The following is a 16,135-nucleotide window of genomic DNA, read 5'->3' as shown; positions in this document are numbered from 1 at the left end:
GGTGCGGGGGCGCGGCCCCCAGCGGGAGCCACCTGTTGCTAGCTTTTTCCCTGACGCTGCGCTGGGTGTCAGGTTCGGGGGAGAAAAGAGTTCAAGCTGGGGCCTGGGACGCCTGGGTCCCCTAGGGACTGGAGCTGAGAAAGCGGACTCTTGGGCTCCCGAGGTTGGGGAAATGGCCAAAGAGACCCCTGTTGTGCCTTAGTTAGCGGAGCAAATGCCCGTATTTCTGAGAGGGTGGTTCTAGGAGAGGGCAGTCTCCGAATTGGCGAGGCTGGAGGAGGAAACTCCGGAGGTTCCCCAAAGGATCTGGGCTTGGGGACAGGAATCCTTGGATTTCCAAAGGGGTGAGGCTGGGGAGACCCTGGGGTACCCCAGAAGCGGCGAAGGGGGGATTCCTTGGGTCTCCAAAGGCGCATGGCCTGGGGAAGGGACACATGCATCCTCAAGGCATGGGGAGAGAACTGAAGAGCCCTGAGGTGGGAGTGGGGAGAGGGAATCTCGGAAGGGGCTGGGCTTGAAGAAGGGCTCCTGGTTCTCCGAAGAGGGGGACGGGAATCCTCGTATTTCCGAGGGGGCAAGACTGTACGAGACCCAGAGGTACCCATGGGGTTGGAGGTTCCAAGGGTCTCCAAGGAAGCGGCGCCTGGAGAGGGGGCCCTTTGCCTCCTGGAGGCTCAAAGAACTCCTGGGTCCCGGGGGGATGCGGGTAGGGAGGGGACGTCTGGGAGCCCGAAAGTCTGCGATCCCTCGGGACACGTTCTCCGCTAGGACACGCTGGGAGTCCAAGCTCCGAATTTCTTTATTTCTCCAGAAAAAAATTACGGCGGCCCGGGAACTAACTCCCGGGAGGCCCGGGAACACCCCCTCGCGTTCCTTCCAGATTTAGGACCAGGGACTAAGGCGGACGGGGGGGGGGAGGGGCGAAGTGGAAGGCAAGCCCCGAGCGCAGGCGCCCTATCACAGCGACGCGACCAGGGGGAGTGCGTGGCGCTGATTGGCCGGCAGCTCTTTCTGCTCCAGGTCCCAGAGCAGGCGGCGGAGCCTGCGCAGTTCGGCGTGCAAGGAATCATCCGTAACAGGCCCCGAAAGGCGCAGGCGCGAACCACCGAGCGGCAGGATCAGGGGTGGGTGCGAAGAGAAGCTCTCGAAGATGTCGCCTGGCGGGGTGGGGAGGGATAGTCAGAGCGGAGCCCAGATCTCTAAAGGGATGGGGGTGGGGGCAGGGCTGCAGGGCAAACGCCTCGGTTAGCGGAGTGGGCGCTGTCCTTTCACCCCCTTCCCCCGCCACGGTCGCGCTGTCTACGCCGGCCGAGAGAACTGCAACCCCCAGCAGCCCCTGCGGCCGCGTCCCTTTTTCCCGCGAGGCACGGTGGGATTGTTTTTTTGGACCCGGACACTCCCAATGCCCACAGTGTGGGTCTGGCTAATGGAAGAGCGGGCGTCCGTGGCGCTGGGAGGAACGTCAGGAGTCGCCCAGCCCATGGCGCTCATCCCGAAGACGAGGACACTGAGGCCCCGGGCGGGTGGGGGGCGGGGCTGGCGGAGGGAGCTCCTCACCCGTGTCCATGGCTTCTAGCTCCGCCGCTGGCGGCTCCCAGGCTGGGGGAGGGCCGCGGCCCGGGCCCAGCTGGTAGTGGCTGAGCACGTGGTGCAGCTGGGCGGGGCTCAGGGTGGGGTGCTCCGTCCGAAGACCGCTCCAGGAGGCCTAGGAGAAGAGGGGGAGGGGGGGGATCAGGGTGGCGGGCGGGAGGCCCACGCGTGACGGAGTGGGAGAACGTGGGAGGACCCCGGAGTTCTACCTGGCCAAGGTCCAGGCCACAGGACAAGGGCCTGGGGTCCCTCAATCTGACCCGGGAAGGCGAAGGTTAAGTGACAAGTCGCCAACCACCCAGTCCTAGGTGTCAGCAGGGGTCGTGACAGCGGCACCCAGCCGGGGTCTTGCCAGTGTGGGCATCTCTCCTGCCCCCTCGGGCTTTCTTGGGATCACTAAGTCAATGGTCCCATTGCCTCTGAGAAGGCTGTGGCCATCTCCTGCCTCCAGAACTCCATCGGGATTCTAAGTTGGGACAGCCTAGAGCAAAGCAGAGGGCAGGAAGAGGCCCCTCCTGGCTCGAGCCCTGCCTTGTCTCTGGCCTTAGAATCTTTTCTTTCCTTCAAGTCTCAGCTGCCATCGACATGAAGCCCCTCCTGATTATCCACGCCCCCCCCCCACTGGGGTCATTCAAATGCCCTGTATTTAATCTGTGAGTATGTCATTTTAATCTGAATATGTCATTTATCCCACAGAAGAGGTGTGGGGAACGTTCAGCCTCTAGGCCACTTGTGGCCCTCTAGGTCCTCAAGGGAGGCCCTGTGACTGAATCCAAACTCATAGAGCACCTGTGTCCTCGAGGCCGAAGGCTCCCCATAACTGCCGTAGAATCAGCTTCTTGTCTTATCTTGGCTTAGTAGATTTAGTGTCTGGCGCTTACCAGTCTTGCTTAATAATGTTTATTGGTGATACTCCATTGTCTCTTATGTTGTCTGCCTGACCACCTGCCTACCTGTCTGTCCCTGTGAGGGGCTGGCGATTCATCACCTTGAGCAGGGAAGTTCTTGGCACACACAGTAGGTTGACAGCCATGGAAAGCTTTCGGAAGAACTCAGTTGCAATGTCCCCCAGCCCCGCTCCCTGAAGCCAGTCCAGAACAAGGTCCAAGTTGGTCCGAATCTGCACTGCCCGAGACCACTGGTAGAAGGGACGGCCCTGCCCTGGAGAAGTAGGTAAAGGAGACAAGAGCCAGTGATCCTCAGAGAGGGATGGCCACCTAGCCCCTGGGATCCCTTGGATTTGGCCTCCCAGCCCCCCCACTCATGCTCACCCCTCTCCATTAAGGAGTTGAGCAAGGATGCATTGGAGAAGAAAAACAGGTAGCCGAAGGTCTGGGACACCAGGTCTGGGTGCAGCTCACACTGTCGGGTCATTTCCAAGGCTGTCTGGAACACCTCCAGGGTGGGCCTCAACCCCGGGGGCATGGCAGCCAGCTCTGCCCCAGGCCCTGGAAGCTCTGCCCCAGCAGTGAAAGGATTGCTGTCCAAAAGTGCTGGCAGCGTGGAGTACAGAGTCTGGACACAAGATGGCAGAGGAAGACAGTAAAAAGCTAGACAGCAATTCCCAGCAGCCCCCAAAGGCTCTCAGATAGTAGGAACAGGAAGAAAGCTGCCTTAGCCCCCAAGGATGAGATGAGGGGTCAAAGGATCACAGCATAGCCTAAAGGGGGAGGGGGGGAACTGAGGCTCAGGAAGGGACAGGGGCATACTACCTGGAGTTTCTCCAAAAGGAATGAGACAGTTAAAGAGGGGAGAAGGTGTGAGTAAGCTGATCTGAGTAAGGATGGCTAAGACAGGCCCACAGAGGAAACGGGATGGCCATCTCATCTGGAACAGGAAGCTGATTCAGAGTGGGAATGGCCATGCCAGCTGGGGTGGGAGCCAGAAATCATCCATTCCTAGTACCAGGAGGAAGCAGAGGCCTAGAGAGGGGGAGTGCCTGGCCCCAGGACCCATAGCACCCCAACCAGGGTTCACTGGTCCCCACTTCTGATGGGGACAGGAAGGGAGGTCAACATCTACTGAAGTAAGTAGGGGCTGAGCAGCAGGAAGTGAAGTCCAGGGACAGGAAATGGCCTAACAGAAGCAGACAGTAAAGGCAGGGCATAGGGCCATGCAGTCACAGGAAAGGAGGCCCCCGAGGGCCAGCCACTGAATGACATAGACCGGATGGGCCAAAAAACTTGGGAGGGGGTGAGACCCACTTAGTCCTAGGACCCTTGAAGGAACAGGAAGGGAGGGCAATGACCAAGTGAGGGCAGACCAGTAGGAATCGGGGACAGGGCTAGGGGTGGGGGGTGAAGACTTAAGGAGATCACAGGAAGGGAAGTGGGGGCAGGGCTGGGGGGGGTGGGGGACCATGAAGCCATGGGTAAGAAGTGAGGTCACAGGGCAGGGAATGAGGTCAAAGCAAGTGAGGACAGGGCTCTGGACCCTGAAGCTGTGAGGAGGTTGGTCACAGGGTAGGAAGTGAAAGCTGGACCCACCTTGGTGAGGTAGTAGACTGACTGTTGGAAGGTGCACATGATGACCTCATCCAACACTGCCATAGCCTCATCACAGAGTTCAAGGTCACTGCAGAGCTGGGGATCTGAGGACAGGCCTGAGGGAAAAGAAAGAGCTGGGCACAAATTGTGGCTAGGGTCCCCACTGGCCCCTACTGCTGGTGTGAGGGCTGGAGGAGGGCAAAAGATGCAACCTGGAAATGTAGGAGATATGGGCCTGCTGACTGTAACTGTGTAGGTCCCTCTAAGGATGGCCATAAGCAAGAAACACCCATCCCTGAGAGGCAGAAGACGTGGGCTAGCTCACATCTATTGGGAGATTCCAGTCCTAAAATGTAGGGCGCACTGACCGGCCAGATGCCTGGGCCCCTCTAGCCTTCCCTATAGGCAGCTTAATCTTTGAGATGTAGGAGATCTTGATTGACTGGAACCTAGCTTCCATTTGGGAGAGCCATAGGGCAGAAGAAAGCTGTCCCTGAGAAATTTGGGATGGCCAGTAGCTGGAGGCCTAGGCCTCCAGAGGGCCAGGACACCCAGTCTCATCTTACCCTCCTGGTCAGCCTCTTTCTCCATGTCCAACACCTTCTCCTGCACATAGCTGAGCAGCTCAGTAGTGTTTGCCATCCATAACATCAGGGGCCGAAGCTCGGCGGCCACTGCCTCAATACTCAGTGGTGCCTCAAGGGTCCCTTCTGGCTGGCTGTGGGGAAACAAATACCAGGGTGGCCATGGGGTGACCAAGATCAGTCCCCTTGGGCTGTATTCCAGCCCTAGGGGTCCCCCAACCCTGACCCTCACCAACCCTAATGAAGTCTTACTTCTCTGGCTGGCGGTCTCCAATTTCCTTGATCTTCTCCTGAGGAGAACAGAAAGACAAAGCAAAAAGTGATCAGCTTAGGGCAGCAGGAGGTTTAGGGGCCAAGTGACTGAGAACTGGGGTAGTGGATGGAGTGGATTTTGTTTGCTTTTACATGAACAAAGAAGAGCATCAGGAAGTAAGGGAAAGAATTCACCATGCTTTTGAGTTCATACCCACACCCCACTGTACCCCTCATTCTGCCCTTAATGGGAAGTCCCCAACTGTTTCTCACCTTTCTTCTCTGAAAAATAAGGGGGTGATAACAGGTGGCCTCTAAGGGCCTTTTTGGTTCTGACACTGCAGTTCTTAAAAAATAACAACCTAGAAAACTGATATTTTAAATCAAAGATGCTTAAGTCTCAGGACTTGGCATTGTGTCTAAGATTCTAAGAATCAAGATTAATTCCCAAGTTCTACATAACCAAGATTCTAAAATGCTGTAAGATTCAGAGATCTCAAAATCCTATGATGCCAAGGTTTTATTAGTTCAAGATTCTATAAGTCCAAGGTGTAGAAAGAGTCCAAAATAATGAGTCAACAAAATTCCAAAGTTCAAAATCCCATAACACCAATGTGGGAATTTCTTTTGCTTGACTATACATGTTTTGTTTTGTTTTTTGCTTTCCCAATTGGGGAATGAGGGGAGGAAGGAGGATAGGAGGGTGAGGATTTGGAACTGAAAATAATATAAAATTGAATTTTAACAATAACCTATAAGTCCAAGATTCTATCAGATTCCAGGCTTAAGATCATGAGTACAAAAGTGTGAGATTCTAAGAGTTCAAGATTCTATGAACCTAAAATTCTACATGTCTGAGATTTTAAAAGCCTAAGATTCAATGCAGTTCTTAGATAAGAAGGCAGCTAGGTGGTACATTCATGAAGCTCCAATGAGATCATACATAAGGTATTTTGCAAACTTTGAAGCATAGATAAAAAGTAAGTATTGTTATAATGAACTCAAAATCCTATGACTCAAAGTTACAAGAATCTAAGAGTTCAAGATTCTATACGTCCAAGTTTTAAGTCCAAAATTGTACATGCCAAAGAGTACAACAGTTAAAGATCATCTTAGTTCAAGGTTCTACGTGTCCTCGATTCTATAAGTATCAGATTCTTATATTCCAAGTTCAAGACATTATGAGTTCAAGATTCTGTGAATTCAAGATTCAAGAGTCCCAAATTCTCTGAGTCTAAAATTATGAAAGTAACAAATTTTATGTCTAAGATGCCAAGAGTTCAAGATTCTAGGAGCCCAATGTTCTACATGTCCAAGATTCTGAGTCTAAGGTTCTAAGAATCCAAGTTTCAAAGAGTCTAAGGTTCTACAAGTCCAAGATTACACGAGTAATCCACATCCACAGTCTGAGTTCAATATTCTAAGCCTGCAATTCGAAGGTTTTACGTTTCTACAAGTTCAAGGTTTAGTTAAAAAAAAAAAAGTTACAAATTCTATGAGTCTATGATTCTGAGTTCAAGGTTCCATGGGTCATGTTGTATGACTGCAAGGTACCAAGAGTTCCCTTGAGGAACTGATCCTGAATACATGATTATAAGATGCCAAGATTCTCTGAGACTTTATTTATCCCTTTGGATTTAAAGGCAGATCTATAAACTTTAGGTTCATGGAATCTTGAACGCTTAAGAATCTTGCACTTTTGTACCCATAATCTTCAGCTTGGAATCTGATGGAATCTTGGACTTACAGGTTATTTTTAAAATTCAATTTTATTTGATTTTCAGTTCCAAATCCTCATCCTCCTATCCTCATTCCCCAATTGGGAAATCAAAAAACAAAACAAAACATGTATAGTCAAGCAAAAGAAATTCCCACATTGGTCTTATAGGATTTTGAACTTTGGAATTACGTTGATTCATAATTTTGGACTCTTTATACACCTTGGACTCATAGGATCTTGGACTAATAAAACCTTGGTATCATAAGATCTTGGAATCTCTGAATACTTAGGTATTTTAGAATCTTGGATATGTAGAACTTAGGAATTACACAATCTTGATTCTTAGAATCTTAGACACAGAATGCCAAATCCTGAGACTTTAGCATCTCTGATTGAAAATCTCAGTTTTATAGCAATGGATGGAAATTGGAGAAAGGAACATATCTATAGCTATAAGTCAAGCCTAAAAATCCCAGTGTGGAATGGGGTGCCTTGGGAGGTCATAGGTTCACTCTCACGGGAAGTTTTAAAGCTTCCTGCTGGATTTTTGTTTTACGTCCATCTATATTGAATTAGATAGGCTTTCAACTTCAGGACTCTGATTCCAAGTCAATGTTCTATGAGTCTAAGATGGAAAATGTGGCTTTTCCGATAAGTGAATTACAACCTATGAAAGTTCTGCCCTAGGGTCGTGCCCGAGCTGCCTCCCCAGCCCTCCTGGTGCCCTCCCTAGGGAAGCACCCCAAGGATGCCTCACCCAGACTGCCTCCTTGACGAGGCGAGCTAGACGGCCCAACAACCGGGGCAGATGGCCGAGTTCCAACTCTCGGGCGGAATGCTCTACACACATAGCAAGCAGGGTCGCTGGACCCAGAGCGGGCAACTGTGTCCCGGTCCCTGCCGCCCGAACGATCTCGCCTAGGAGTGCCTCCTCCTCCTTGGGCCTAAAGCGCAGGACGGGCTCTCTACCATCCAGATAGGCGGCCAGGGCCTCCCCCTGCTCCTGCAGCCCTCTCCCACAGAGGCGGCAGCAGAACGCCCAGCCGGGGCCTGGCGGGGCAGCCAGGGGTCGAGCAGGGAGCCAGGGGGGTCGACCAGCCTCAGCCACTCGGGGGTCTTTGTACAGGAAAAGGAAGTGTTCGCCCAGACCCAGAAGGTCACCGGGCCTCAACTCGGCTTCCCGCAGTAGCTGTCCCCCATTATGGGTGACAGCCGCCCCGCGGGCTGGGCGCACGTGGGCTGGGCCCTCCGCTCCCGCCCGCACTGTACAGTGTCGGGCCAGGATGTCGGGAGCATTCAGGAAGGTGTCCACATGGGGAGCCTGCCCTCCGCGGGCCCCGGAGCTCCCTCCACCCTGTCCAAACACGTGCTGCTCCCGAGTCATCACGTACACCACGAACTCCTGGGGAAATAAAAGACCAGTGGCTGAGGAAAAAGGATGCTAATAAGCTCCTCCTCCTTCTCATTCCAGGACCTCGGCTGAAGAAACGCTGGCTAATTGGTTTCCAAGGTTGGAGGATTCTTTTCATCCCCACCTCCTCCTCCAGACAGGATCTCATTTCCCCTCAAATAAGCGAACAGCCGCATCAAAGTGGACTCTCCCTTCCGCTCCTCTGGGCGGTCTCCCGCCTCCTTAAAATGCTCCCTACCCCACTTCTTCCCTCTAAATGGACTCTCCCACGTCGCTTCTTAATTCAACCATTTCTCCTCCTCCTCCCAACCCCTCCCCCTTGCAATGAGGGCCTTTACGCCTTCTGGGAGTTGTAGTCCCGCCGTCGGGGCGGCCTCACCTGTGCCTCTCGGTAACCCTTTAGCATAAGGAAATAGGGGCGGCTGGATGGTGGCTGGATTAGACACTGCACCAGCTGGTCCCAGTCGGCGGTGGCGTCTAAGGAGTCCGACTGGGCCGGAGCTGAAGCCGGTGAGGGTGAGCCGGGCTCTCCCGGCCCCGGGGCCAAGCTGAGTGCCTGCTGCCTCCTCTCCTGCTGCCGTCGACGGCGGCCCTGGAGGCTGAGCTCTGACACGCTACGCCGCAGGGATAGGTTCTCGGACCGCTCTTTGGGACCCGAGCCAGAGCCTGACGCCGCGCTAGGGGCTGGTCCTGGCCCCGGCCCCGGGCCCGAGGCTGCCCGCGATCTGCTCTTCGGGGGCCGCCACGATGGGCCCCCCAGGCCTGCAAGGAATGGACATCAAGAACGATGCACACCCAATCAGAGACGGAGACATAGAGACACGAACAGAGATAGTGAGAGGAATGGGGACAGAGAGAGAGAGCCATTGAGACAGAGGTGCAGAGTGAGGAGAGAGACACAGAGAGAGGCTTCCTAGGGAGATTGGTTGGACAAACGCAAAGACCCCAGGACAGAGTGGTTGGGTGGGGGGGGGCGTAATGTGGGAGGGACAGAGACTAAAGAACCGAGCTACCAGAGAGGGAAATGGGCTGAGACAGAGCCAGACCCAGGGAGAGTCTGGGGGTCCGGGACGGGGGGAGGGGAAGAGGATACAGACTCAGAGAAGCCCTGGAGAGGGGAGAAATGAGGGGAGACGGAGACAGAACCACGAAGAGAGAGAGAGGGGTTGGGGGTCTCGGACCAGGGGAGAGGAGACAGGACAGAGACTCAGAGAAACCGGCACCCAGAGAGGGAGGGTAAAGGAGCCTGGAGGGACCGAGCGGGGGAAGAGCCCCGCCCATCTGCAGCCCCGCCCCGCCCTCACCATCCTCCTGCGCGGCAACCGGACCCTCCTCCTCCAGCCTGCGCGCCTCCTCCCTGCCCCGAAGCTCGAAGCGGCGTCCCCAGCCCGGTCGCGGGCGCCACAGCTCCTGCACCAGCAGGGGGCGCTCGGAGTCGCCCAGGACACGCACGTGCTCTGCCCGCCACTCCCCAGCTCCTCCGGAGGCTGTGGGTGGCCGGCCTAGAGCATCGCAGAGCGCGAAGGCCTCGGCTCCTCCCCCCGGGACGCCGTCGCCACCGCCTCCAGGCAGCCCGCCGGTCGCCAGCCCGTAGCGCTCTAGGGCCTCTGCCACCAGCTCGCGGGCCGTGGAGCGAGGTGTAGCCAAGACGCTCTTGTAATTAGTGCCCGAGGCGAGGCCGCAGCCAAAGATCTTCAGCACGCCCGGGGCGGGGCTGGAGCCGCCAAAACCCGGGAGGCCCCACGAGGCCGTCTGGGGCTCGGGGCCCACAGCTCCAGCCAAGCCCGGGAGCTTCTTCTCGCTGGCCCAGCGTTGGGCCCCGGCCCCGGCCCCGGGGCCCGCCCCGCCCCCGGCCCCGCCCCCGGCCCCGGTCCCAGCCCCTGGGCCCCGAAACAGCTGCGAGATGCGCCGCGCTCGGCTCCCAGAGGCCCCCCCTGCTGCCTTCACGGCCCCGACGCGGCGCAGCTCCGGGCCCGAGTGACCTGAAGAGGCTGGTGCGGGGTCACTGCTGCGGCTGCCCGTGTCCGAGGAGGAAGACCTGCGGAGGTCAGGCATGCAGCGGACAAGGAGAACAACAGAGACGTCCAGAGACAGGCAGAACGACCCAGGAGAGAGGAGAGACGGAACCTCCCCGACAGTCACCAAGGCTCCGGGAGAAAGATACGGAGAGACGTGCAGAAGCAGAGAGACAGAGAGAGACGGACGGAGGGAGAGAGACAGGAAGAGACCGAGAAATATGAAGGAAGCAGGAGATGGGAAAAGAGAAACAGACCGTCAAAGGGGGAGGGAGACAGAGAGACGGACAGACGGAGACAGACGGAGGAAGGAAAGGGAAAAGGGAAGACGAAGAGACGGGGAGAAGAGAGAGAAAAAGAGGGAGATTCATGAGACATGGAGAAGGGGGCGGAGAGGGCTAAGGGAGTGTCAGACGCTGAAGCATGGGGGTGGGCTTCGGGGACGGGGCTGACACTTGAGAAAAGGGAAGATTGACTCCTGGGACTCCGAGAAAAGAAGACGGTGGGTCCCTGGGAGAGGCTCAAATCCCCCTGCCACCCGGGTCTCTCGAAAGCCAGCAGGGACTCCTGAGGCAGGAAGGGGTGGGGTCTCATATCTCCAACTGACTGGATCCCTGGAAAGCTAGCAAGGATATAGGGGATGGGGACTCCCGGGCCCCTGAATGGGAGGGGGGCTCGCACTCACTTCACTGAGGCCGCGCTGGGCCAGCGGCGCCCCAGCTTCGCCAGCTGCTTCCGCGGGGAGTTGATCCAGAGGCCGGCTGGGAGATGGAGCTTGCCGAAGCGGGGGCTCCCGCTCTCTTTCCGCTCGCCCGACAGCATCTCCTGCAAGGATGTAAGACCTTCTGGATTCTCCAGCGGGAGAGGACACCGAGGTCCGAGAGGGACTAAAGGTCCTGTACTCCAGAGACTCACCCTTCTCCCGAGGCCGCGGCCTGTGGCTCCCGAGGTGAGGCTTGGGTCCTGCTCCCGCCTAGATCCTGGTGTTCCTGGTTCTGGGTGGGAACAGGACAGGAAAAGGCAAGAGGAAGCCGGGCAGGAAGAGCGGGGAGGGGGCGTCCTGTCAGGGGCGGGGAGGGGGGTTGGGGGGAGGGGAGAGAAGCATGGCTAGGACGGGCACAACCTGGGCGTCTAGCGCCCCCCAGCGCTGGGCCAATTCTCTGGTTATTCAGTTTCTGCCCCCTTTGGGGACCCAGCCATCCTATTAGGAAGTCCTAATACCATCTCCCTCAGGAACTAAAGTGACTGGGTCCGGGGGAGACTAGGTTGCGCAGTGAATGCGGCCCTGGAGTCAGGAGGACCCGAGTTCAAATTCGACCTCAGACACTTAACACACACAAAAAAAATAGACGTGTGACCTTGGGCAAGTCACTTAACCCCAATTGCCCTACTTTACCTTCTTCAAAAAGCAAAATAATATTAATAACATAATAAAGTGACTGGGTGCCTAATCCATTCTGGAACCCTGACCCGTGCCATCGGGCATCCAGGAGTCCCGTCCTAGACCTGAACTGTTGAACTGAGTCACAGACACAAAGAAAGAGGAGACATTTTTATTGACTGAGGGTAGGGGTTGCCCCGGACCTCCGTACCCCGGGGCTGACGGATCCATACAGGAACACTGGCTGCTGGAATTCCCTTGGCATTACTTCCCCGCCCGGCCCATGTCTAGGCCCGCCCTGCGGGCGCAATAGAGGCTGGAAGAGATGCCGGAGAGTGTGAGGCAGCCTGTGCATCTTGAAATCCTTCCCTCACCCACAAACCCCTAGCCCGTGGGGTAGCCTGTCGGGCCCCGCCCCTTATACCCTATCCCCTCCCCTGTGGCACCGCCCCATAGGGTTCCACCCCTTCATCTCTGGCTTGGCCTGGTTGGTAACTACCGGGTCTGGCCGCGCCCAGTGCTCACGTCAGCGCCAGGCTCCCCAGCACTGCAGCCGCCCCACTAGCGACTAGCCAGATCAGGGTGATGTTAAGGATCCTAGCGGCTTTCTGGCCCGAGTCTGCGAACACATCTCCATGTCCGGTGCACGGCCCGGATTGAGCCCCCGAGCCGGGCGCAGCCTCAGAACTGGGAGCAGCTTCCGAGTCCGGCTCGGCCTCCAAATCCGGCTCGGCCTCAGACGGTGATGTTGCAGTCGGAGTCAACGTCTTTCTCGGAACCGAAGTCGAAGTCATAGTGGGCTGTTCTTCCCTGCCGGGCTCCTGTTCAACTGTGGGGTGGGGCTTGTGACCATGGAAAGTCCACTGACTGGCCGGCGTGGTGCGAGTCGGAGTGGGGGCTAGACTCGGACCCACAACCGGATTCAGGTGTACACTGGTCTCAGTACTCGAACCCGGACTAAGATTCGGCCATTGACCAGAATAGGAAGACTCGAGTTCTCCCTCGTCTTCCGGAATCACTTCGAGGAGGGGTCGGTGAGGGGGAGCCAGACCCAGGCCCCAGTTTTCAGGCCCCGCCCCCAGGGGCTAACCGCTGGCTCCGGCCAGCTCAGGGCCAGCCCCCGTAGCTCGTCCCGCCCCTATCCCCTGGAACCCTTCCTGAGACCCCGCCCCCAAAGTGCTACCTAGTAGGTCTGGAAAAAGAAGGCTGACCCTTTACGTAGTAGGTGATAACTGTGGCTGGGGTCTTCATGCGAACCGTGTCCAAGATGCAGCGATAGACGCCTGAGTCTTCCAATGACACCATGGGCTTGGTGAGGGCGGATTCTTGGCCCCGACTTATCAGGACTTCTGAACCATTTGGCCAGACCTGGCCCCAGCCCCCGGGGATGAACACACAAGGGTCAGGGCAGCTCTTCAGCCCGGCTGGGATCCTCAGGGGCGAAGGGTAGCCGAAGGGTCTAGGATTCACACCAAGGGCCAGGCACAGGGGCCTGTGATCCACACGGGATGCCTGGGTCACTCAGGAACCGAGAGGGTTCCATGGAGTCCAAGGGGGAAGGTCACCTCTAAGGTAGTGCGGGTCCCACGGGTGTCTCTTGGGACAGCTCCCAGGGTGAGTGGGGCCCTCAGGTATCTGGGAGTAAGTACCCTGTAGAATTTATAGTCCGTGAGCCCTTCGGCGGCCTTATGCCAACTCAGTTCGCAGTCCAAGACCATGTCCCCATTCTCATTCACCCGTACGGTTTGTGCTGTAGATAGCAGTGACAGTCACTGTAGCAATAAGGTTCCACCCCAGCCTCTGACCTCATCCCCAGCTTCCGACCCCCGCTCACCCCCGCAGTCGTAAGACTTATGACAGGAGTGCACCTGCTTCTCACACCCATAGCACCAGATGAGGGTCTGCATCATGAGGCCTGAGAGGGGCGGCAGAATGGGGAAAGGGCGGGGGAGGGGTAAGGGCATAGAGCGGGCTAAGGGCCTGGGAGGGGTCACCAAATCCCGAGGGAGCAAAGTCACCGGACGGGGCCCTGAGGGGCTGCGGAACTGGGGCAGGGAGGGAAGAGGAGGGATGATCCTTAGGGTACGGAGGGCCGGTACCCTAAAACGCTCACCGCATTTGTTGGGACAAAAACCTGTGGGGAAGAAGAGATCCAGGCTTTACCCAAGGGGCGATGGATATGTGCCTGGGTCCTCGAAAGAGTGGGAGCTGGAGGAACGAAGGGCCTAGATCCTGCGGGGGTGGGGGTGGGGTGCTGCCTCAGGGGTGCCTTCAGAGGAAGCCTAAAGTTCCCTGAGGGCACTAGAGTCACTGGGGTCACAGAGGGAGCGGGGCTAGGGCCCAGAACCCGAAGCCCCTGAAGGAGGTTCTCCGTAGCGGGTGAGGGCAAAAGGCATAAGGTTCCCCAGGGGCCGTGCTGCAAAGGTCATTAGGGCTCCCCGAGAGGAAAGGGGATGGTGAGGGATTTCTCGAATGAACCGGGATACGAGAGGATGCGAGAGCAGAGGCCGAAGTTCTCCTGGGGTCTCAGCAATGGCTTCAGGGTTCCCGGTGGGGACAGGGCCAACGCCACTGGGCTGCCTGGCTGGGGAGACAGGCCCTCTAGGGCTCTTCCTCACTTTCCCTCTGGAACTCCCCGACCAGGCGAGCGAAATTCTCCTTCTGCATATGCAGCGTCCAAGTGAGCTCCTTCACGAGGAAATTGTCTGCCGAGGGCAGGGGACGCATGCTCTGTGAGGCTGGACACCCCGCTTCTCCGGCCTGATGCCTGGAGCCCCTGACCAAGACCCACCTCTGAGGTCGCTATCTCTGATTCGCCTGAGCTCCTTCAGAAAGGCCCAGGACACTTTGCTCAGCGTGGGCTCATCTACAGAAAAGGGGTTAGGGCGGAATGGGCTCCTGTTGCTCGGCCAGGCTGGCCCAAACCTTTCCCCTAAATCCCTCCCCGCACCCCCCAGTCCAAGTCCGCCGAGGCCGCCTTCGTCCTGCGCTTGCGTCCTGGGGGCTGCTCTTCACCTATGACGCCCTGGTAGGAGTCCTCCTCAAAGGGCAGGTCGCTAAACTGGCGCACGGTCTCTTCCAGTCGGTTCACGAAAGTCTGCAGAACTTGAGGGGCCACGTCCATGTGGCTGGGCAGGTAGCTCTGCTCCAGATCTCGCAGTCCCGCCACCACTGCGGGGTCGCAGAGTACGCATCCCCACGCTCGGCGCGGACTCAATGCCAGGACTAAGACCACGAACCCCAGGGGCGACGCGGAGCGCAGGAGACTGCTCATAGTGGTGGAACTCACCACAGCCCGAGGGATCCCCCACGAGGCTCCTCTAGGCGGGTCCCTAAATGTAATGGTCACAAGCCCTAAGCCTTCAAGTTCCACGGGACCCCCAAACTCTGCCACTGAAACCCTAAAGTGAAGGGGCCCTGGAAACGTACGACACCTAGGATGGGAAAAATCTCAAAGCAGCCTGAAATTGGAGAGCCTCTAACTGAGCGGGCTCCCCTAAATATAAAGGGGACAGACACTCCCTGAGCCTTTGTGAAGTTATCCTCCAAGACAGAAAAGATTCGAGAGCATCATAAAATCAGAGGCTGGAGTTGTCACTCAGGGGCTGGCGTTTGCCCTCTCTAGGTCCACCTGGCTTCTCCCTTCCTCTCCACCCCCACCCCCACCCCCGCCCCCGCCCCCGCCAAAGGGGCAGCCCGAAGGGAGGGAAAGACTGGGGCGGAAAGCCACCCACCTTGCAGGTGCGCCGCTTTAACTACATCTCCCATAAATCACCACTCCTAGGGGACTCGTTCTGTAAGGCCACTGCTCCCTGGGCGCTGCTGGGAGCCGTAGTCCCACAGCAAACTGGAAAGTTGGTAGGGTGAGGAATTCTAGGACAGTCCTCTTCTCCTCTCGGAGCTCCTGTAGACGATCTCTAAACCCTTATCGGGCTCCGGGGAGTGTGAGCCGAGGCAGGAGACTCCTGCCTTCTCCTCGGACCCCAAACGCCTCCCTACCCCTCCCTCTTCTATTGGACGCTTAGGGGTGGGCGACCGAGTGTGACCTCATAGCGCCGTGGAATCCCGGACTGTGACTGGGAGTCCTGGGAACACCCGAGGGGGTCAAGCTCCTCTCTCCTCATGCCCCACTGCAGCCCGAGCGGACGGGTGTGGCCCCGGGACTACTACTCCCAGCAACCCCTGGGATACTTGCTTCCTTGACCGAGCGAGCCCCTAACCTAAGGCGCTTCTAGGAGATGTAGTCTATTTCCTGTAGCACCTGTATTCTTTTAAGAGGAGGGGCGGGTGCCTGGGTTCCAGAGGCAGGCACTGGGGAGGGTGTGCCTGGGTCTCAAGGAGGACAGAAACTGAGGGAGGGGAGCCTGGGTACCAGAGGAGGTGGGCACTGAGAAGGGTATCCCTGGGTCCCAGAGAGAAAAGGTACTGGGAGGGGGTGGGGGGACCTAGGTCCCAGAGCAGGCAGCACTGGGAAGGGGGTGCCTGGGTCCCCAAGAGGATTTGTCCTCAGGTAGTGTAGAGGACATAGAGAGTTTGGGTCCCAGCACCTGCAAAGGGACTAGAATTTCCAGTTCTCCTACCTCTGCATTCTGGAAGCCCTGGTCTCCTGGGATGGGAGGCACCTGAACCCTTAACTCCCAGTAGCTTCTGGGGCTCATCCACTTTGGAAAGAGGATGACAGGTCAATGTAGTGTCT

General features: G+C 57.2%; 2 protein-coding genes and 1 long non-coding RNA gene across 3 annotated transcripts; 1 reads left to right on the top strand and 2 right to left on the bottom strand.

Annotated features, from left to right (window-relative positions):
- Nucleotides 1-781: 781 nt before the first annotated feature.
- On the bottom strand, nucleotides 782-11,104 carry RASIP1 (Ras interacting protein 1). The gene is made up of 12 exons (XM_069103403.1): nucleotides 10,974-11,104; nucleotides 10,744-10,883; nucleotides 9,348-10,081; nucleotides 8,423-8,805; nucleotides 7,390-8,034; nucleotides 4,913-4,950; nucleotides 4,643-4,794; nucleotides 4,077-4,192; nucleotides 2,862-3,105; nucleotides 2,579-2,751; nucleotides 1,558-1,705; nucleotides 782-1,157 (listed from the first exon to the last, which is right to left on the bottom strand). The coding sequence occupies exons 2-12, from the start codon at nucleotides 10,878-10,880 to the stop codon at nucleotides 958-960; spliced, it is 2,970 nt and encodes a 989-aa protein (XP_068959504.1). The 5' UTR covers nucleotides 10,881-10,883; nucleotides 10,974-11,104; the 3' UTR covers nucleotides 782-957.
- LOC138173371 (uncharacterized) lies at nucleotides 1,176-2,502 on the top strand. Its single transcript, XR_011171372.1, has 2 exons — nucleotides 1,176-1,523; nucleotides 2,159-2,502. It is a non-coding gene; the product is annotated as an uncharacterized lncRNA (long non-coding RNA).
- Nucleotides 11,105-11,596: 492 nt separating the features above from the next.
- On the bottom strand, nucleotides 11,597-16,073 carry IZUMO1 (izumo sperm-oocyte fusion 1). Its single transcript, XM_069103413.1, is given in 11 exon segments — nucleotides 11,597-11,755; nucleotides 11,965-12,268; nucleotides 12,651-12,934; nucleotides 13,081-13,189; nucleotides 13,274-13,354; nucleotides 13,553-13,573; nucleotides 14,058-14,144; nucleotides 14,231-14,305; nucleotides 14,455-14,748; nucleotides 14,751-14,771; nucleotides 15,174-16,073. Coding segments are annotated over 11 exon segments (1,362 nt in total). The 5' UTR covers nucleotides 15,208-16,073; the 3' UTR covers nucleotides 11,597-11,703.
- Between the last annotated feature and the right edge of the window lie 62 nt (nucleotides 16,074-16,135).

This window comes from Petaurus breviceps, unplaced genomic scaffold (genome assembly GCF_028583685.1).
Source record: "Petaurus breviceps papuanus isolate PSGF00001 unplaced genomic scaffold, PetGlider_PUasm1.0 577, whole genome shotgun sequence".
NCBI lineage: Eukaryota > Metazoa > Chordata > Mammalia > Diprotodontia > Petauridae > Petaurus > Petaurus breviceps.
This window is presented reverse-complemented; position numbering and strand designations above follow the sequence as displayed.